Source organism: Oreochromis niloticus, linkage group LG3, assembly GCF_001858045.2.
Source record: "Oreochromis niloticus isolate F11D_XX linkage group LG3, O_niloticus_UMD_NMBU, whole genome shotgun sequence".
NCBI lineage: Eukaryota > Metazoa > Chordata > Actinopteri > Cichliformes > Cichlidae > Oreochromis > Oreochromis niloticus.
The window spans coordinates 84,942,057-84,958,997 of NC_031967.2; the positions used below are offsets into that span (position 1 = coordinate 84,942,057).

The 16,941-nt window shown below is 39.5% G+C and overlaps 1 protein-coding gene and 1 long non-coding RNA gene across 2 annotated transcripts; both read left to right on the forward strand.

Annotated features, from left to right (window-relative positions):
* The first annotated feature begins 2,763 nt into the window (after positions 1–2,763).
* Positions 2,764–9,377, forward strand: LOC112846387 (protein NLRC3-like). Its single transcript, XM_025905861.1, has 4 exons — positions 2,764–2,876; positions 6,993–7,071; positions 7,233–7,437; positions 7,603–9,377. The coding sequence occupies exons 1-4, from the start codon at positions 2,839–2,841 to the stop codon at positions 9,375–9,377; spliced, it is 2,097 nt and encodes a 698-aa protein (XP_025761646.1). The 5' UTR covers positions 2,764–2,838.
* Positions 9,378–9,379: 2 nt separating this feature from the next.
* On the forward strand, positions 9,380–10,678 carry LOC112846418 (uncharacterized). Its single transcript, XR_003219355.1, has 3 exons — positions 9,380–9,563; positions 9,745–10,308; positions 10,546–10,678. It is a non-coding gene; the product is annotated as an uncharacterized LOC112846418 (long non-coding RNA).
* Positions 10,679–16,941: the final 6,263 nt, after the last annotated feature.

The following is a 16,941-nucleotide window of genomic DNA, read 5'->3' on the forward strand; positions in this document are numbered from 1 at the left end:
TCAGGATCTCCACGTGTTAACATGCTGTTTTTGTTTCCTCCTGAATTTAAATATGTTTACTGTTAGATTTAATTCAGAGTCAGCTGTTTAAATGAGAACAGCACATTATACATGTGGGGAAATATTCAGGGTCAAATATACTGACAGCTCTCCAAGTAAGACTTTAAAATAAAACAGTCCGGTTATGAAGCTGAACTTTGATCTGAGCCAAACTGATTTACTCAGGAACAATTCAAACACACAAATAATTTAGAAGTTATCAAAGTGACTTGTATATCATGTTTGCTGCAAACACATTGAGCACCTGTATTTGTAAGTTAAGTTCAAACACAGTAAATGATTGAAATAAAGTCTGATGCTCTGTGAAGTGGATGATATAAACTGTCATATCCGCATCAACATTTTGATGAATTATGTTCAGAACATGTAAATCTCTCACAAGCATGTGAAATGATAAACTGACTGAAGCACTACTGGACTCTGCATTACCCATAATGCCAAAGGGCCTCAGACATGGGGACAAAGATGGATGGAAACTTATTTTACATTTTTTTTTATATTCAACCAAAGTAACAAACCAATAAAAATCATTTCATATTTACATCTATAAACAAACACTCACAGCATGGCTGTGGTCACACCCACGTGTCATGTTTTAATAATATTTTCATATATATTTGTTTGAAAGTAAGTTGTTTACTATATGGGTTAATATGATCATTTTAGTTTGAAATTCATGCTTTTATTTTGAAACAGGAATCTGCAATGTGTTAACATAAAGAAATGTGCAGTGTCTGTGTTAATAAGTACTGACGCACAGCAACACTGGGTTTGTTCATGTTTCTAATTACTTAAATGAATGATAATACATTTTGTAGTGGCAATTCCTTTTGTTTGACAAACCAAACATCCCACAATTAAAAGTCCACAAGCCACTGCTGCACTGAGATAATGTTTCGTACGCAGGCAAAAGAAGTCCACTGTCCAAACTTGAAAGTTGCGTTTTTATGGTTTATTTATCCAGTTTGGCAAGCAATAACAAGATCCATATTTTGTTACTTCCTGCTGCTTCTCCTGCTCTGGTAAAAAACCATAGGCCCACCCCAGTGCATGCTGGTCCTATACCAGTCTCTTTATTTATAGAAACAAAATGGCCCTACAGCTCTTACTGACTAATTTAACAAAGTAACATCAAACAAACAAAATATTGAAACAAAATATTAACCGACAAATAAACTTGTAAATAAACCCCAAAATATAAGTAAACTAACAACAAACTTTAACTAAATAAAAAATAAGAACAAATAGCTCCAACACATTTTGTTGAACAGAGTTTATGTGTAGCTGTTAGCTAGTGACATCACATAGTCAATCAGCTGAGCTGTAGTCGTGTCATTACAGTATTTCAGTTTCTTGTGAAAGGACTCACAGCCTCATTTGATGTGATGCTGGAGCTATGAAAGATAATCTGCCTCATACGTGTGACATAAAGAGTTAATTTGATGTCATGTTATAGTTTATGTGTGTGCAGGAGAAATGTTTTTTTACTTTAACATTTTCATTTTATGGTGGTAATATTTTGTTTTAGCTCTTCTGGTGTTTTCACCTAAAGTTTCAATGAACCACATCTCTAACAAAGTTTCTGTGACACATCAGTTTTAGAGAGCGTCATTCAGCCTGAGATGCTACACCCACAGGCTGTGACACATGACCTCTGCTCCGTATTTACAGTGGCTGGCAAAAGTATTCGGCCCCCTTGAACTTTTCCACATTTTGTCACATTACAGCCACAAACATGAATCAATGTTATTGGAATTCCAAACATTTTTTACAAATAAATAACTGCAAAGTGGGGTGTGCGTAATTATTCAGCCCCCTGAGTCAATACTTTGTAGAACCACCTTTTGCTGCAGTTACAGCTGCCAGTCTTTTAGGGTATGCCTCTACCAGCTTTGCACATCTACAGACTGAAATCCTTGCCCATTCTTCTTTGCAAAACAGCTCCAGCTCAGTCAGATTAGATGGACAGCGTTTGTGAACAGCAGTTTTCAGATCTTGCCACAGATTCTGGATTGGATTTAGATCTGGACTTTGACTGGGCCATTCTAACACATGGATATGTTTTGTTTTAAACCATTCCATTGTTGCCCTGGCTTTATGTTTAGGGTCGTTGTCCTGCTGGAAGGTGAACCTCCGCCCCAGTCTCAAGTCTTTTGCAGACTCCAAGAGGTTTTCTTCCAAGATTGCCCTGTATTTGGCTCCACCCATCTTCCCATCAACTCTGACCAGCTTCCCTGTCCCTGCTGAAGAGAAGCACCCCCAGAGCATGATGCTGCCACCACCATATTTGACAGTGGGGATGGTGTGTTCAGAGTGATGTGCACTGTTAGTTTTCCACCACACATAGCGTTTTGCATTTTGGCCAAAAAGTTCCATTTTGGTCTCATCTGACCAGAGCACCTTCTTCCACATGTGTCCCCCACATGGCTTGTGGCAAACTGCAAACGGGACTTCTTATGGTTTTCTTCTTCTTCTTTCTTGTGGAATTCCAATAAAATTGATTCATGTTAATGGCTCTAATGTGACAAAATGTGGAAAATATTTTTGCAAGCCACTGTATGCAGGTGATTCATTTATGTTTCAAAAGGGGCGACTTTTACTTTGAAGGGGAACAGACCCTTCTGTCTGGTTGAAGTCAGTTTTCACTTTATTCTAGATTCTGTGGCTGCAAATGAGAAACAAATGTTTCTGTCTAACAGGATCAAAGGGAGACCTGCTGGACCTGAACCTGGACCCAGCTGTGTGTCCTTAAAGAGTGACCGGTCTAAAGTTGAACCCATGAGTTTTAAAGTCCAGCCTCTGTCTGCCGCAGAGAGGTGAGCTGTTAGTAACATTAACTCTTTGATTTAACTGCTTGATGTTGTTGGATATAAACTGCAGTGCAAATGTGTCATTCCCTCTGTCCCATTTAAACTGTCTCTTAAAAACAAGCCTTTGGTTTCTAACAGGGCTGGGTTTCAATTATCAATTTTCCGATTAAAATCAATTTTAGCTTCTATAAAGTGATATCGATTCATCCATCCATCCATCCATCTTCTTCCGCTTTTTCCGGGGCAGGGTCGCAGGGGCAGCAGCCTAAGCAAAGAAGCCCAGACCTCCCTCTCCCCAGCCACCTCCTCCAGCTCCACCTCCTTCAAGAACAGTTTCCCATCTCATATCTATTTTCTGCATTATTCATTTGCTTATTGCACACCAGTCTACTGTTGTGTACAGTGCTTTCAGCCACTGTTTTTTTTTTTTGTTCTTTCTTTTTGTCAAAAATGACCTCCGACAAGAAATGATTAAGGTTATCTGCTATAAAAAGCCAAGCCAGGAAAATCTTCATGTTTTTCTGTGTTTTATCCCCAGTTACTTTGACCCAAAGGCGTCTGCTTTGATGCTCACGCCTCTGATAAAGTCTCACAGTGTCAGTACTGATAAATGATCACAATTATAATATTTCTGACTGTCTGAGTAAAAATTCCCCCAATTCAAGTTGAATCGAATCGGGACCTTGTGAATCAAATCGATTATAGAAATCAGTGACGATACCCAGCCCTAGTTTCTAAACAACTGAAAATCCACTTCAGCAAACAGGAAGTGATCAGAGGGTCTTTGTTCCACCTGTCAGTCTCAGCAAACATTAAATACAGTAAATAATACTATAATAATATTTGGTCACCATCAAAAGGGAATTTTATATAATACAAATTCTGGAATAGATTTTTTTTAATGACATATAGTACTGCATAAAATTAAACGAAAAATAAAAACACATCTTAGAACAAAAGCTTTACATGGATATAAATGAATATTTGATTAACCCAGTAATTAAATGCATAATTAATACACTGATAGAAATAATTAAATGTATGTGTGTATTAGAGATGGAACAATACCACTTTTTTATGTCCGATACCGATATCGAAAATTTGGATATCTGCCAATACACTATATCAGATTAATGTCGGTATTTTATAATCAATAAAACTGCTTTTTTAAATACCATCCTGCATTTTATATAAGTTCATACTCAAGTTCAAAGAACAAAACACTGAAGCTATTCTGTTATACCTGTATGCAAAAGATACACTGCACCCAATTATTTCATAGTTCAGCAACGCTGATCAATCTAATAAACTTAAACCTGCTCCATCCTCCCTATTCTGGTATTTTAAAGAGTACTTAGCAGAAATATTAAGCAACCTAACTAATAGGGTTGCAAACTCCCAGCAAAAAAAAAAATAGGGAACCACCCCCCACCCTCTACCTCATGATGTTTAATTGACGTAATTGACTTTAATTTAATGCACGTGTAAAACAAATGCACAGAAATCAATTCTTTTTCTACAATAATTAAATAGATTCAACATCTTTCTTCAACAGAATAGCAGACTGCACAGAAAAGTACTATAGCTTACTAGGGTATATTAGACTTATTAGTTACTATATACAATAACGGACTTCTATATATTTTACATCAAATGAAAACTTTGGTTGTAAGATTCAGATAATTATTTATTAAAAAGTAGACATGAGAGTAAGAAAGAAAAGTATGTCTTTGTGCCCCCCTCTAATAATAATAATAATAATAATAATAATAATAATAATAACTTTATTTATAAAGCACCTTCAAGCAAAGTGCTGTACAACTGTTTGAAATTAAAAGGGTTTAAAAGTAATACATAGCAATACAGATAGGAGACACAGTACAAGTTAAGAACAGAGAAAAAAGAGAAATTAAGAACAAAATAAAAAGAAGAAAACATTTAAAACCTAAAAACCATAGAGTTAAGACATGTAGGATAAGGTAAACAAGTGTGTCTTCAGCTTAGCTTTAAAAACCTCAACAGAGCATGCCTGCCTAATATCTTGAGGGAGGTTATTCCACAAAACCGGGGCACGAAAAGAAAAAGCACGCTCTCCAATTTTCTTTTTCCTGGCTTTAGGAACCAGAGTCCTGAGATCGGAGAGCACGGGATGGAATATACCGGTGTAAAAGGTCAGAGAGATACGAAGGTGCTAATCCATTTAAAGCCTTGTAAGTGAGCAACAGGACTTTAAAATCAGCTCGAACCGGACAAGGTAGCCAATGAAGAGAGTATAAAACAGGGCTAATATGTTCGAATTTTCCAGTTCTTGTTAAAATACGAGCAGCTGCGTTTTGCACCATCTGTAGACCTTTAAAACTTTTCTTTGGTAGCCCTGAGAAAAGAGCATTACAGTAATCAATGCGTGAGGACACAAATGCATGAACAAGAATCTCTGCAGTATCGTTTGACAAAACTTGTCTAATTCTAGCTATGTTCCTCAAGTGATAAAAGGCGGTTTTTGTTATTTCTTTTATATGAGACTCAAAAGAGAGCACCGTGTCAAACCACACGCCCAAATTTTTTACTTTGTCTCTACAAAGTCCTCTCCCTGTTAATGCCCTACCTGGTCCCCTGGCTAAACTTTGCTAGATCCGCCCCTGCACAGTTACCAGGTGTCAGCTACGTAGAAAAGGATCCTGTAGAGAGTAATATTAAAGAAATTCTAACAAGAGCTTAACAAAGCTTAAACCTGCTGCTGTTGATTATTATTTCATCTTTCTGGTGTGAAGTGGGCGATAAACAAACAAGAGAGACGGACTCGCGACAGAAAAGCCGATCAGCTGATCATTGATCAGTTTCATGGTTGAAGTAGCAGCAGGAGAGGGAGAGAGAGGCAGTCGCTCCATATATCGGTTGTTAAGCTTAACATGGGAATGCTTTACAAATATTCAGAGATGAACTTACACACTTGCTTTACTTTTCTGGGATAGCTTTCCCCAAGATGAAATGCCGGTTTGGAAGTAAGGCTCCAAATGCTCATCCAGACACCCGACAGGTCTTGCATGCTACAGCCGCTCCATCACGTGACACATACTGCTTCGATATGCTAAGGTTATGAGCTGGGTTACGCCATGTCACAAGTTCTGTGAGATGCTTTTGTGATATTTAATGGATCGGATTACATATTTTATTTCTCTCCGATATCCAATCCAGAAATTTCGGTCCGTATTGGACCGATACCAATACGTAATATCAGATGATGCTGAGATCTGTGGACCGAACTCCACCTTCATACCAACTTTATACAATCTAATATCAAGTCAGCATAAACAGTTTACTGTCAGTGTAGAGGATGGAAATCAGCCAGGACCACTCATGAAACATCTGCTCACATCTGGTTGGATTCAGTTGTGTCCATCCACAGAGAGCAGCAGGTCAGCTGATCACAGCCTGTACACTAAGAACATCTACTGGAGCTCTCAGTAGAAATGATTGTGAGTGTGATTCTTTTCCCCACACTGAGCCACTACAGCTGTGGTTCCACACCTGCTGAATCCACTTTAACCTGTGACTCTTCTTATTTTCCTGTTTAGGTGTGGCAGCAACAGAAAATAACTTTTATTTCTGTTCAACATAACGGATTCAAGCTGAATACATTCATTAGACTGAAATAAAGTTTGGATTCCAATATAATTAGAATAGCCTGTAGCAACTCATTTGAAGTATGTTTATTCACTAACACTGAAAACAAACCAGTGTGGCCCACTGGTCCTCCAGCAACAGCCTGTGATGTTAACTGGCAGCTCTTTATAGACTGCTGGTAGTTGGACCTCAATCCATTCCATTACCTGGGCTTACATACTAAACTAAATACACTTCTGATCTAATAGCCTTTATTAATGCTAAGTATATACTGTAGACATAATTACAGTTTATTAAATATAATATTTTCCCTCTTGGCTTACAGACTACAATTTTGCAATAAAACTAATATGGCTATTCAGTCCCCTCTTCAATCAGTTGGTGCTACTGGCAACCTTAAATTGCACTAAGGATTGATGGGGACTAGTTTGGCTGAAATAGGAGAAACCTTCTTGATCTGTTCTGTGCTTGATCTAATTCTTCATGGTTCCTCCACAGAGTGGACCAGCAGAGCTCAGAGGTTCGCAGTGGTCAGTCTGTCCAGCAGCATCAAACACAGCTGGACTCCATATTTATGGTCTGTACATGTACAACAACTACTGTTACATCTGTTCTGTTCACAGTCATCTCCATGCTGCTCTTTGTAGACCAGTGGATTGTCAGTGTGTCCAACATGGATCTGATGTTTGGCTCCATGATTTCAGTCTGATCGGTTCATTCATAAATATTCTGTTCCAGCTGCTGGAGGACAAAATCATCACTTTTGTGAAGAACGAGCTGAAGAAGATCCAGAAGGTTCTGAGTCCAGATTACCCAGAATGCTTTGAGAGTCAGAGGGAGGATGATGAGCAGGGGAGGAGCAGCAGAGAGGCCTTTGTGAAGATCACAGTGGACTTCTTGAGGAGAATGAAGCAGGAGGAGCTGGCTGACCGTCTGCAGAGCAGTAAGAGGATTTATCTAAAGATTTAAGCTGCTGGATAAATGAAACATTTACTGATGTCTTCTGAGACAAGGCAACATGTTTTAAAGATTCATTCTTTTGGAATTAAGTGTTTGTTTCGACTTTCAAATGATATTCTACATATTTCTTCTCATTCAGAACTTCCAGCTGCTGTTTGTCATCGTAACCTTAAATCTGCTCTGAAGAAGAAGTTCCAGTGTGTGTTTGAGGGCATCGCTAAAGCAGGAAACCCAACCCTTCTGAATCAGATCTACACAGAGCTCTACATCACAGAGGGAGGGACTGCAGAGGTCAATGATGAACATGAGGTCAGACAGATTGAAACAGCATCCAGGAAACCAGACAGACCAGAAACAACAATCAGACAAGAAGACATTTTTAAAGCCTCACCTGGAAGAGATGAACCAATCAGAACAGTGCTGACAAAGGGAGTGGCTGGCATTGGGAAAACAGTCTTAACACAGAAATACAGCCTGGACTGGGCTGAAGACAAAGCCAACCAGGACATCCAGTTCATATTTCCATTCACTTTCAGAGAGCTGAATGTGCTGAAAGAGGAAAAGTTCAGCTTGGTGGGACTTGTTCATCACTTCTTTACTGAAACCAAAGAAGCAGGAATCTGCAGCTTTGAAGACTTCCAGGTTGTGTTCATCTTTGATGGTCTGGATGAGTGTCGACTTCCTCTGGACTTCCACAAAACTACAATCCTAACTGACCCTAGAAAGTCCACCTCAGTGGATGTGCTGCTGATAAACCTCATCAGGGGGAAACTGCTTCCCTCTGCTCGCCTCTGGATAACCACACGACCTGCAGGAGCCAATCAGATCCCTCCTGACTGTGTTGGCATGGTGACAGAGGTCAGAGGGTTCACTGACCCACAGAAGGAGGAGTACTTCAGGAAGAGATTTAAAGATGAGGAGCAGGCCAGCAGGATGATCTCCCACATCAAGACATCACGAAGCCTCCACATCATGTGCCACATCCCAGTCTTCTGCTGGATCACTGCTACAGTTCTGGAGGATGTGCTGGAAACCAGAGAGGGAGGACAGCTGCCCAAGACCCTGACTGAGATGTACATCCACTTCCTGGTGGTTCAGGCCAAAGTGAAGAAGGCCAAGTATGATGGAGGAGCTGAGACAGATCCACACTGGAGTCCAGAGAGCAGGAAGATGATTGAGTCTCTGGGAAAACTGGCTTTTGATCAGCTGCAGAAAGGAAACCTGATCTTCTATGAATCAGACCTGACAGAGTGTGGCATCGATATCAGAGCAGCCTCAGTGTACTCAGGAGTGTTCACACAGATCTTTAAAGAGGAGAGAGGACTGTACCAGGACAAGGTGTTCTGCTTCATCCATCTGAGTGTTCAGGAGTTTCTGGCTGCTCTTCATGTCCATCTGACCTTCATCAACTCTAGACTCAATCTGCTGGAAGAACAACAAACTACCTCCATGTTGTTTAAACTATCTCTCCACCAGAGTGCTGTGATTAAGGCCTTGCAGAGTCCAAATGGACACCTGGACTTGTTCCTCCGCTTCCTCCTGGGTCTTTCACTGCAGACCAATCAGACTTTCCTACGAGGTCTGCTGACACAGACAGGAAGTAGCTCACAGACCAATCAGGAAACAGTCCAGTACATCAAGAAAAAGCTCAATGACAATCTTTCTGCAGAGAAAAGCATCAATCTGCTCCACTGTCTGAATGAACTGAATGATCGTTCTCTAGTGGAGGAGATCCAGCAGTGCAGGACTTCAGGAAGTCTCTCCACAGGCAAACTGTCTCCTGCTCAGTGCTCAGCTCTGACCTTCATGTTACTGTCATCAGAAGAAGATCTGGATGAATTTGACTTCAAGAAATACTCTGCTTCAGAGGAGGCTCTACTGAGAATGCTGCCAGTGGTCAAAGCCTCCAACAAAGCTCTGTAAGTAAATGTGAACTTATCCCTTCATTCTTAAAACCATGGGAAATAAATTAGGTGTGATGTGTCCCTCTGTGGCCTAAGTGGAAGAGACTGGATGGATCTCTACTTTACCTTTCTTTGATGTCAAGAAATATCACTCTCCATGAAGTTTGCATTTCATCTCATCCCCTTTATACACACCTTTTAACAGGTAGGCTTTTATACAGATAGTGTTTAAAATTCAGTGTTCCTCACAGTACACAGGTAATGAGCATAATAATGACTGAACAGAACCGTCCTGCTGTGAACTTTGTTGCTGTCGATCTAAAATGTAAAAATGTATTTGAGAAGATTTTACTTTCAATCTTGTTGACATTTTTTTTTTTTTTTAGAATTTCTAAACCAGAAGATGGAGGAGAGCTCATGATGACTGGCTGCTGCCCTTCAGTGTGCTTTATGAATTTAACCCTTGGCCTTTGTGGAAGGGCGGGGCTTTAAAGGGGAATGAGTCATGTTTTAGACAGAAAATGAAATGAGTCTGCAACAAGTACAGGATGTGATAAATTATTTATAAGTACATTTACAGTAGTACTGTTCTAAAAAAAAACTGTTCTAAAAAATTAGAAACACAACAAAAAAGTATTTTTCTTTTTCTACACTTAAACGTTTCTAAAAAATAGTTTTAGCTAATATCACATTATAGTGTACACAGAATTATTATATTGATAATCTAGGTTCAACACCTAAGTAGATTTCATTTGATGACAAATATTTTTTTTCAGGCTGAGCAGCTGTAACCTGTCAGAGGAAGACTGTGAACATTTGTTGTCAGTCATCAGCTCGCAGTCCTGTAGTCTGAGAGAGCTGGACCTGAGTACCAACAGCCTGAATCATTCAGCAGTAAAGCTTCTGTCTGTTGCAGTGGAGAGTCCACACACCAAACTGAATATTCTGAGGTCAGATCAATTTTTATTCTTTTATTCTTTGTTTGCATTTGTTTTGTTTTTTTCATAGCATTTTTAATCAATTTCTTTTTTTTTCAACATTTTTTTCAACATTTCAAGTTGAAGTAAAGTTTTACTAACTTGCTCAGCAAGAAACAATATTCTTTAAAGATTCTTTAAATTACAGGATTAGTTATTGCATCCTGATTACATTTTAACAACAGTCTTTGTTCATCTTTTTATTTTCAGACTCAACATCTGTGAAGTCTCAGAGGAAAACTGTAAAGCTCTGTCCTCAGTTCTCAGCTCTCAGTCCTCTAGTCTAAAAGAGCTGGACCTGAGTATCAAAAGCCTGCAGGATTCAGGAGTGAAGATTCTGTCTGCTGGACTACAAAATTTAAACTGTAAACTGAATACTCTGAGGTCAGATCAAATGACATTTTGTTTTTCAAAATTGACCAATTCAATTTTATCCAAGTACATCCATATGATGATGTATCTTAGTTTGTTAATGTTTCCTTTTAAAATAGAAAGACAAGAATTAGTATTGTGAAATACATTAACAACCTTCCCGTGCGTATTTGTTTCATAGATTTTATTTTATTTTTCAGACTGAGTGGCTGTAACCTGTCAGAGAAAAGCTGTGAAGCTCTGTGCTCAGTCCTCAGCTCCCAGTCCTCAAGTCTGAGAGAGCTGGACCTGAGTAACTCTGACCTGCAGGATTCAGGAGTGAAGCTTCTGTCTGCTGGACTAAAGAGTTCACAGTGTGCAGTGGAAACTCTCAGGTAAGGATTTAAACCTTTCCACAGATAATCATTTGAAATGTGAGTTATATTATTGTATAAACAGATAACCTTTATAAATCAAGTGAACTTTTATTTACATTTGAGTGGATAATTAGACTCTGAATTTGAAGTTGTTATAGTCATGTTTGTTTAATCAAAAATGACTTCATGTATTGGCTAATTTAAAGATTAGGACCCTTTCGTGCCCATAATATATCAATTTGATTTCTTTAGGAATAAAATTAAGAGGTTATTGATTCCAGAACCCTGTATTATCTTCTGGGTAAGACTGACTGTTTTATCAAACTATGGCCATTATTACTGTGATCATTTTCAGCCCAGTGTGCCACTCTCTCTGCTGGGACGAACCACTGGATGAACCACCCACTCATCCCTTTCATTCTCTCAAGAAGAAGTGAAATTATTTTATTTATTATGTCAGGAGTCTAATTATAACATTATATACTAATTATAACACTAATTACTAACATTATAGTGGTTAAATACGACATATTTATCTTTGTTTTATTTCTATTCAATATGCCATCATTGAGACACTGAGCATAATGATGAGTTTCAGGTGTTTGGGTAGCTGTGTTAACGTCAGTCAAACACATCATAGTTCTGTGTGTAACAATTACAAAACTCTCACCACATTTATCAACAATTCTCTCAACAAATTTTTTTTCCTCGTTCTTTTTTATCCAGCTGAGACTTTGGGTATAAATCTGTCATAAACAGGAGAAATCAGTGCAGGTTCATGTGTAATCAAACCTCAGACTGAGTTCAAAATCATCATCATCACCTGTCCCAGATACCACATCAGCATCAGAACCATGATGTGTTTACTCACATTTAAAAAGGGGAGGTCAGTGTGAATGGACTGTTGTCATTGGTCTGAATGTGCCTCTATCAACAGGTGCTCTTCATTATTCAGTTTTTCCTAATGAACAGAAAATGAGACTTAATAAAAGTCTTCTGACTGTGTCCGTTGTTGGAACAGGTTGGGCCCTGGGTTTGAGTTCCTCACTGTACTGTGTAATTATTGTTGGGCATTTTAACATCAATGTGGACAACCCTCAGGACAAAGGGACTAAAGACCTGAGTAACACTCTGGGCAACTTTGGGCTGACTCAGCATGTAACAGAGGCCACACATAATAGAGGACACACTCTTGACCTACTGATCTCCAAGGGCCTGAGCATTTCAAAGGTTACTGTGTCTGATGTGGGCCTGTCTGATCATTACTGTGTTTTCTTTGAAAGTAAAATTTCAGCACACACAAATATATCAACAGCAGTGATCACAAAACGTATATAATTGAATACAGTAGTGAGATCTTTAACCAGGTCTTCCCATTAACATCTGACCTGTCCAGAGGTTCAGTCAATGAGCTCGTCAATAGCTTCAATGCTAAAATGTTAAATGTAATGGACACTATTGCTCCCATTAAGGTGAAGGTTATCTCTGAAAGGAAAAAGTCTCCATGGAGAAACTCCACACTGGTGAAAAATGAAAAAAGAGAGTGTAGGAAAGCTGAGCGCAGATGGAGAAAAACAAACCTCCAGGTTCATTATGACATCTATAAAGAGAAACTTCACAATTATAATTTACAACTGAGGAGTGCAAGGAGGTCCTACTTCTCTGACATCATCACCAAAAACAGTCATAATGCTCGGGTCTTATTTTCTACAGTTGACAGGCTAACAAAACCCTCCTGTGTCAGTGGCAGCAGAACTTCATTCGACCATGGCCTGCAATGACTTTGCCAAATTCTTCACAGAAAAAATCCAAAAGATTAGACAAGCAATTGGTACATCAACAGCAGATTCAGGGTATGTACTGTGTCCACCGAAAAACTGTTTAAACAACATCAAACAGTTTCACCCTATTAACAGCAAAGACCTGGAGGACATCTTAGGTCAACTGAACTCCTCCTCTTGCTCTTTAGTTGTCCTGCCAACAAGTTTTTTTCAAAAAGGTCTCAAAGACTTTGGAGTCAGACCTGTTACAGATCATCAACTTTTCTTTAATGTCAGGTGTGTTTCCAGAACCACTAAAAACTGCTGTAATTAAACCCATACTGAAAAAGGACAATCTTGACAAGACACAAATGAACAACTACAGGCCGATCTCAAATCTACCATTTTTTAACAAGATCACTGAAAACGCAGTTTCTCAACAGCTCAATTACTTCTTAAAACAAACTTAAGAGAGCCAATCTTTGACCTCTCTCGAGCACTCTAGTAGACCGTGCACTGACGACGAAATGTCATTAGTCAGCCTGTCAACCTGTTTTATTTTGGTAAGTATTGTCTCTGGTATCAGTCGTTGTAGAGATGAGTTTGTTATGTGTCACATGACCCTCCTGTGATGACCTCAGGTGTATAAATGGCTCTGTCCCTCCCTCAGTCTTTCAGTGTCAGTTTCTCCTCCTCATGTGCTGCCGGCCTCTTTTAGATTCTCTTTAGTTTGTTCCTCGTGTCCTTTTATTCCTCAGTTTGAGACACCAAACTCATCAAAGGTTCAGTCTGCCTCCTGAAACACTTCCATTCATGACATGAGACCAATATAAGATGTCCTTGGCAGCACAAACACTGTTTTAAAAGCAGCGATGGGCAAAGCGAGGCTTTGTCAAACTGAAACAAAGCATTTGTGCCGTCTTGAAGATGCTGTTCTGTGAAACGGGGACACAGACGAGCCCAGCACAGTTCTCAACACAACTACAGACACACAATAAAATCGTTTAGTCAAACAGAACAGACTACAGCTGTTTGTTGGCCTCTGCTTTCTTCTCCACTCCCCTCTTTTCACTCCTGATGCTTTTATATGTCACTACTGCATGTCCTTAACTTTTGTCTTCTCTCTCCTTAGTTTGTGTTTTGTTCTTGTCTCTCTGAGCTCATCTCTTCTCTTTCACCCTCACCCTGCAACCAGTCATGGTAGATGCTCCTCCTGGAGCCTGTTTTCACTGGGAGGATCTTTGTGTCAAAGGGAGTTCTTCCTTCCCACCATCACCAATTGCTGCTTACAGTGGATTGTGTCGGAATGTTTAGCTTATTTTAGAGTTTAGAAATGTGTTAGATAGAATGTAGAATTATTGCATAGACACTGATACTGCCCTCAATGTAATAAAGGCCTGACTGTGTCATGAACTTAGGAGTAGATCTTAGGAGACCCTCCCCCAATTGAACTGTGAAAGTAAGACAAAGAGGAGTTAATGCTGAGTGGAAATTCCCCAGAGGATACCTGTGTGGGGGTCTCAACATTTGTAACTTGATAACTGTGGTCTGGAAGGGAGAGGGGGGTTTTATGACCCCTAGGGGGTCACGTACCAGAGACACACACAGTGCTTAAACTGTTACACTCACACATCCACATGCACACTCACTCACGTGCACTCACATAGACACGCGGGTACGCGCACACACAGGCACTCACGTGCTCGTGCACATAGACACAGACACAGAATTTGCAGCACACTGTGGGGGTTTATGATGGGGTCGCTTCTATAAAGCTGGCTGGAACTAACAAAGGGGTGAAGATTGTTTCAGAGGGACACCAGCCTCGTCTTCCCTTCTAGAAGTGCATGCTTAAATGAAGATGAATAAAGATGAATAAAGTTTTTGTAAAAATGACTACTGGGTCCGGTGCATCTCTGGAGGCCCGAGGAATAAAAAGAACCGGGGTAAAACTGATTTCCCAACAGTTTTCTGATGGTTTGGGCTGTCTCTCTAATATTGGAGGCTGTTACCTTACACTGTGGATGTAAATGGATAGATGTTATTATATGTGACAAACAGAAAATGATCGTTAAAAGATGTATTGTTGTTTTGTGTGTCTGCAGTCTGTCAGGCTGTCTGATCACAGAGGAAGGCTGTACTTCTCTGACCTCAGCTCTGAGCTCCAACCCCTCCCATCTGAGAGAGCTGGACCTGAGCTACAATCATCCAGAGAGCTCAAGGCTGAAGCTGCTGTCAGCTGGACTGAAGGATCCAGGCTGGAGACTGGACACTCTCAGGTATGGAGAGAATATCTGATAGAGGAGGAAGAGCTGGAAACATTTCCTGTGTCTATTTTCAGGGACAGACACACTAGTCTAGCTGGATAGTACATGGATATTTATGTAGGGGGTCTCCAAGGAGTCTGTTTGCTGGAACATTAATGATAACTGATAAGTCATGTTGAGAGTTTCATTAAAAGTAGACCGACAGTTAGGTCCATAAATATCTGGAAGGAGACAACATTTTGTCATTTTGATTACCACGGTGAATTTTGACTGAAAAAACTCAAATGCAGTTGAAGTTCAGACTTTCAGCTTTAATTCAGTGTGTTAAACAAAAAGAACGCATAAAATGTGAGGGACTAAAGCATTTTCTTAAAACAATCCCTTGATTTTAGAGGCTCTAAAGTAATTGGACAATTTAAATAAGTGCAAAAAAATAATCTTCATTTCTAATACTTGGTTAAAAACCCTTTGCTGGCCAATGACAGCCTTAAGTTTTGAATTTATGGACATCACCAGATCCTGGTTCCCTCCTTTTTAATGCTCTGCCAGGCCTTTACTGCAGCAGCTTTAAGTTGCTTTTTATTTGTTGACCTTTCTGTCCAAAGTTTAGTTTTCAGCAAGTGAAATGTTCAGTTGGGTTAAGATCACAGAGAGTTTTTTCACTCCTAATATTCCAGGAAATTCTTGGATGATTTTCTCTTGTCATGGCTTAAGGATGGCTTGTTTCACCTGCATGGAGAGCTTCTTTTTCTCCATGTTATATGTTTTTTACAGCAAAATGTTCCAAATGCAAGCACCCTGAAATGCTCTGCATGAAAGGTAAAAAAAATACTGAGGACAGGTGAAAGACGCAGAGGCAGGTGAGGAAGTGACAAAAGGAACCTTTAGTGGCCAAAACACAAAAGTCGAACATCAGGAAACACAAAGCCCATCAAACAGAAATCCTAAGCAGGCACAGGAAAATAGGACAGTATATACACTGGGAGCTACATGCTACTGGAGGTGCAGGTGGGAGCAAAGTGCAGGTGCAGAGAGATGAGCTGATTGGATGGTGTGTACGTGTCAGGATTGGTGGCTGGATGGGATTGCTGCTTTTGTTTGTTCTCAGATGAAAGATTTGGATTAAGGATTACAGACTTCTGTGTAATCTGTCCTCTGTTAACGCCAAAATCTACTCATTTATTGGTGGATAATCCACTAACATGTTTTAATGTTCATGTGATTTCTGTGTGCTGTTAAATACACCAATTATTTGATCTTTGGGCTGAAGGAAGAACAACACTCGGTGTATAAATGCTCAATCAACAATATCTTTATTCCATACAATTCTCATTATTCCATACAACACTTTGAGCATAAACGTCCAGACTGGAGATGTGGACAGGAGGGTGTCCGACTGATCTTGACGTGTCTGACAGTTTCTCACATTTTTAGAGCTTCAGCCCCCCTCCACAGTCATAAAACCTAAACATCCACATTCTTTTCTCTCTCAGTGAGCCTAAGTTATGACTTGGCTTCCTGTGCAGTATGTTCTGTTCATTCTAATCAGACAAATAAGGCCATGATTCTCTAAAAAAAAGTATTCTCATTAAATCAGCAATATGGAGTCTAATGTAATAAAATCAGTCTAATAAATCTAATAATTGTCACGTTATTCTAAGTCAGGAGAAAAATGCAACCTAGAACTATATAATGATTTCACAATCTGTAATTAGAGGTATAACATGGTATAAGATAGTATAATAATCGCACAATTCCCCCTTTGATCTCTTTTTAAAGAGATCACTTAACCCTTATAATCCAGATTTGCGAGGTCCATTTGTTCTTGCCCCTGAGGCCCTCTGTCCCCCT

Excerpts from the sequence above, each read along its gene's own strand:
- LOC112846387 (XM_025905861.1), top strand. The coding sequence starts at position 2,839 with ATGAGTTTTAAAGTCCAGCCTCTGTCTGCCGCAGAGAG. Across the intron at positions 7,072-7,232 it reads AGCTGGACTCCATATTTATG|CTGCTGGAGGACAAAATCAT; the intron begins GTCTGTACATGT and ends ATTCTGTTCCAG. Across the intron at positions 7,438-7,602 it reads GGCTGACCGTCTGCAGAGCA|CTGCTGTTTGTCATCGTAAC; the intron begins GTAAGAGGATTT and ends CAGAACTTCCAG.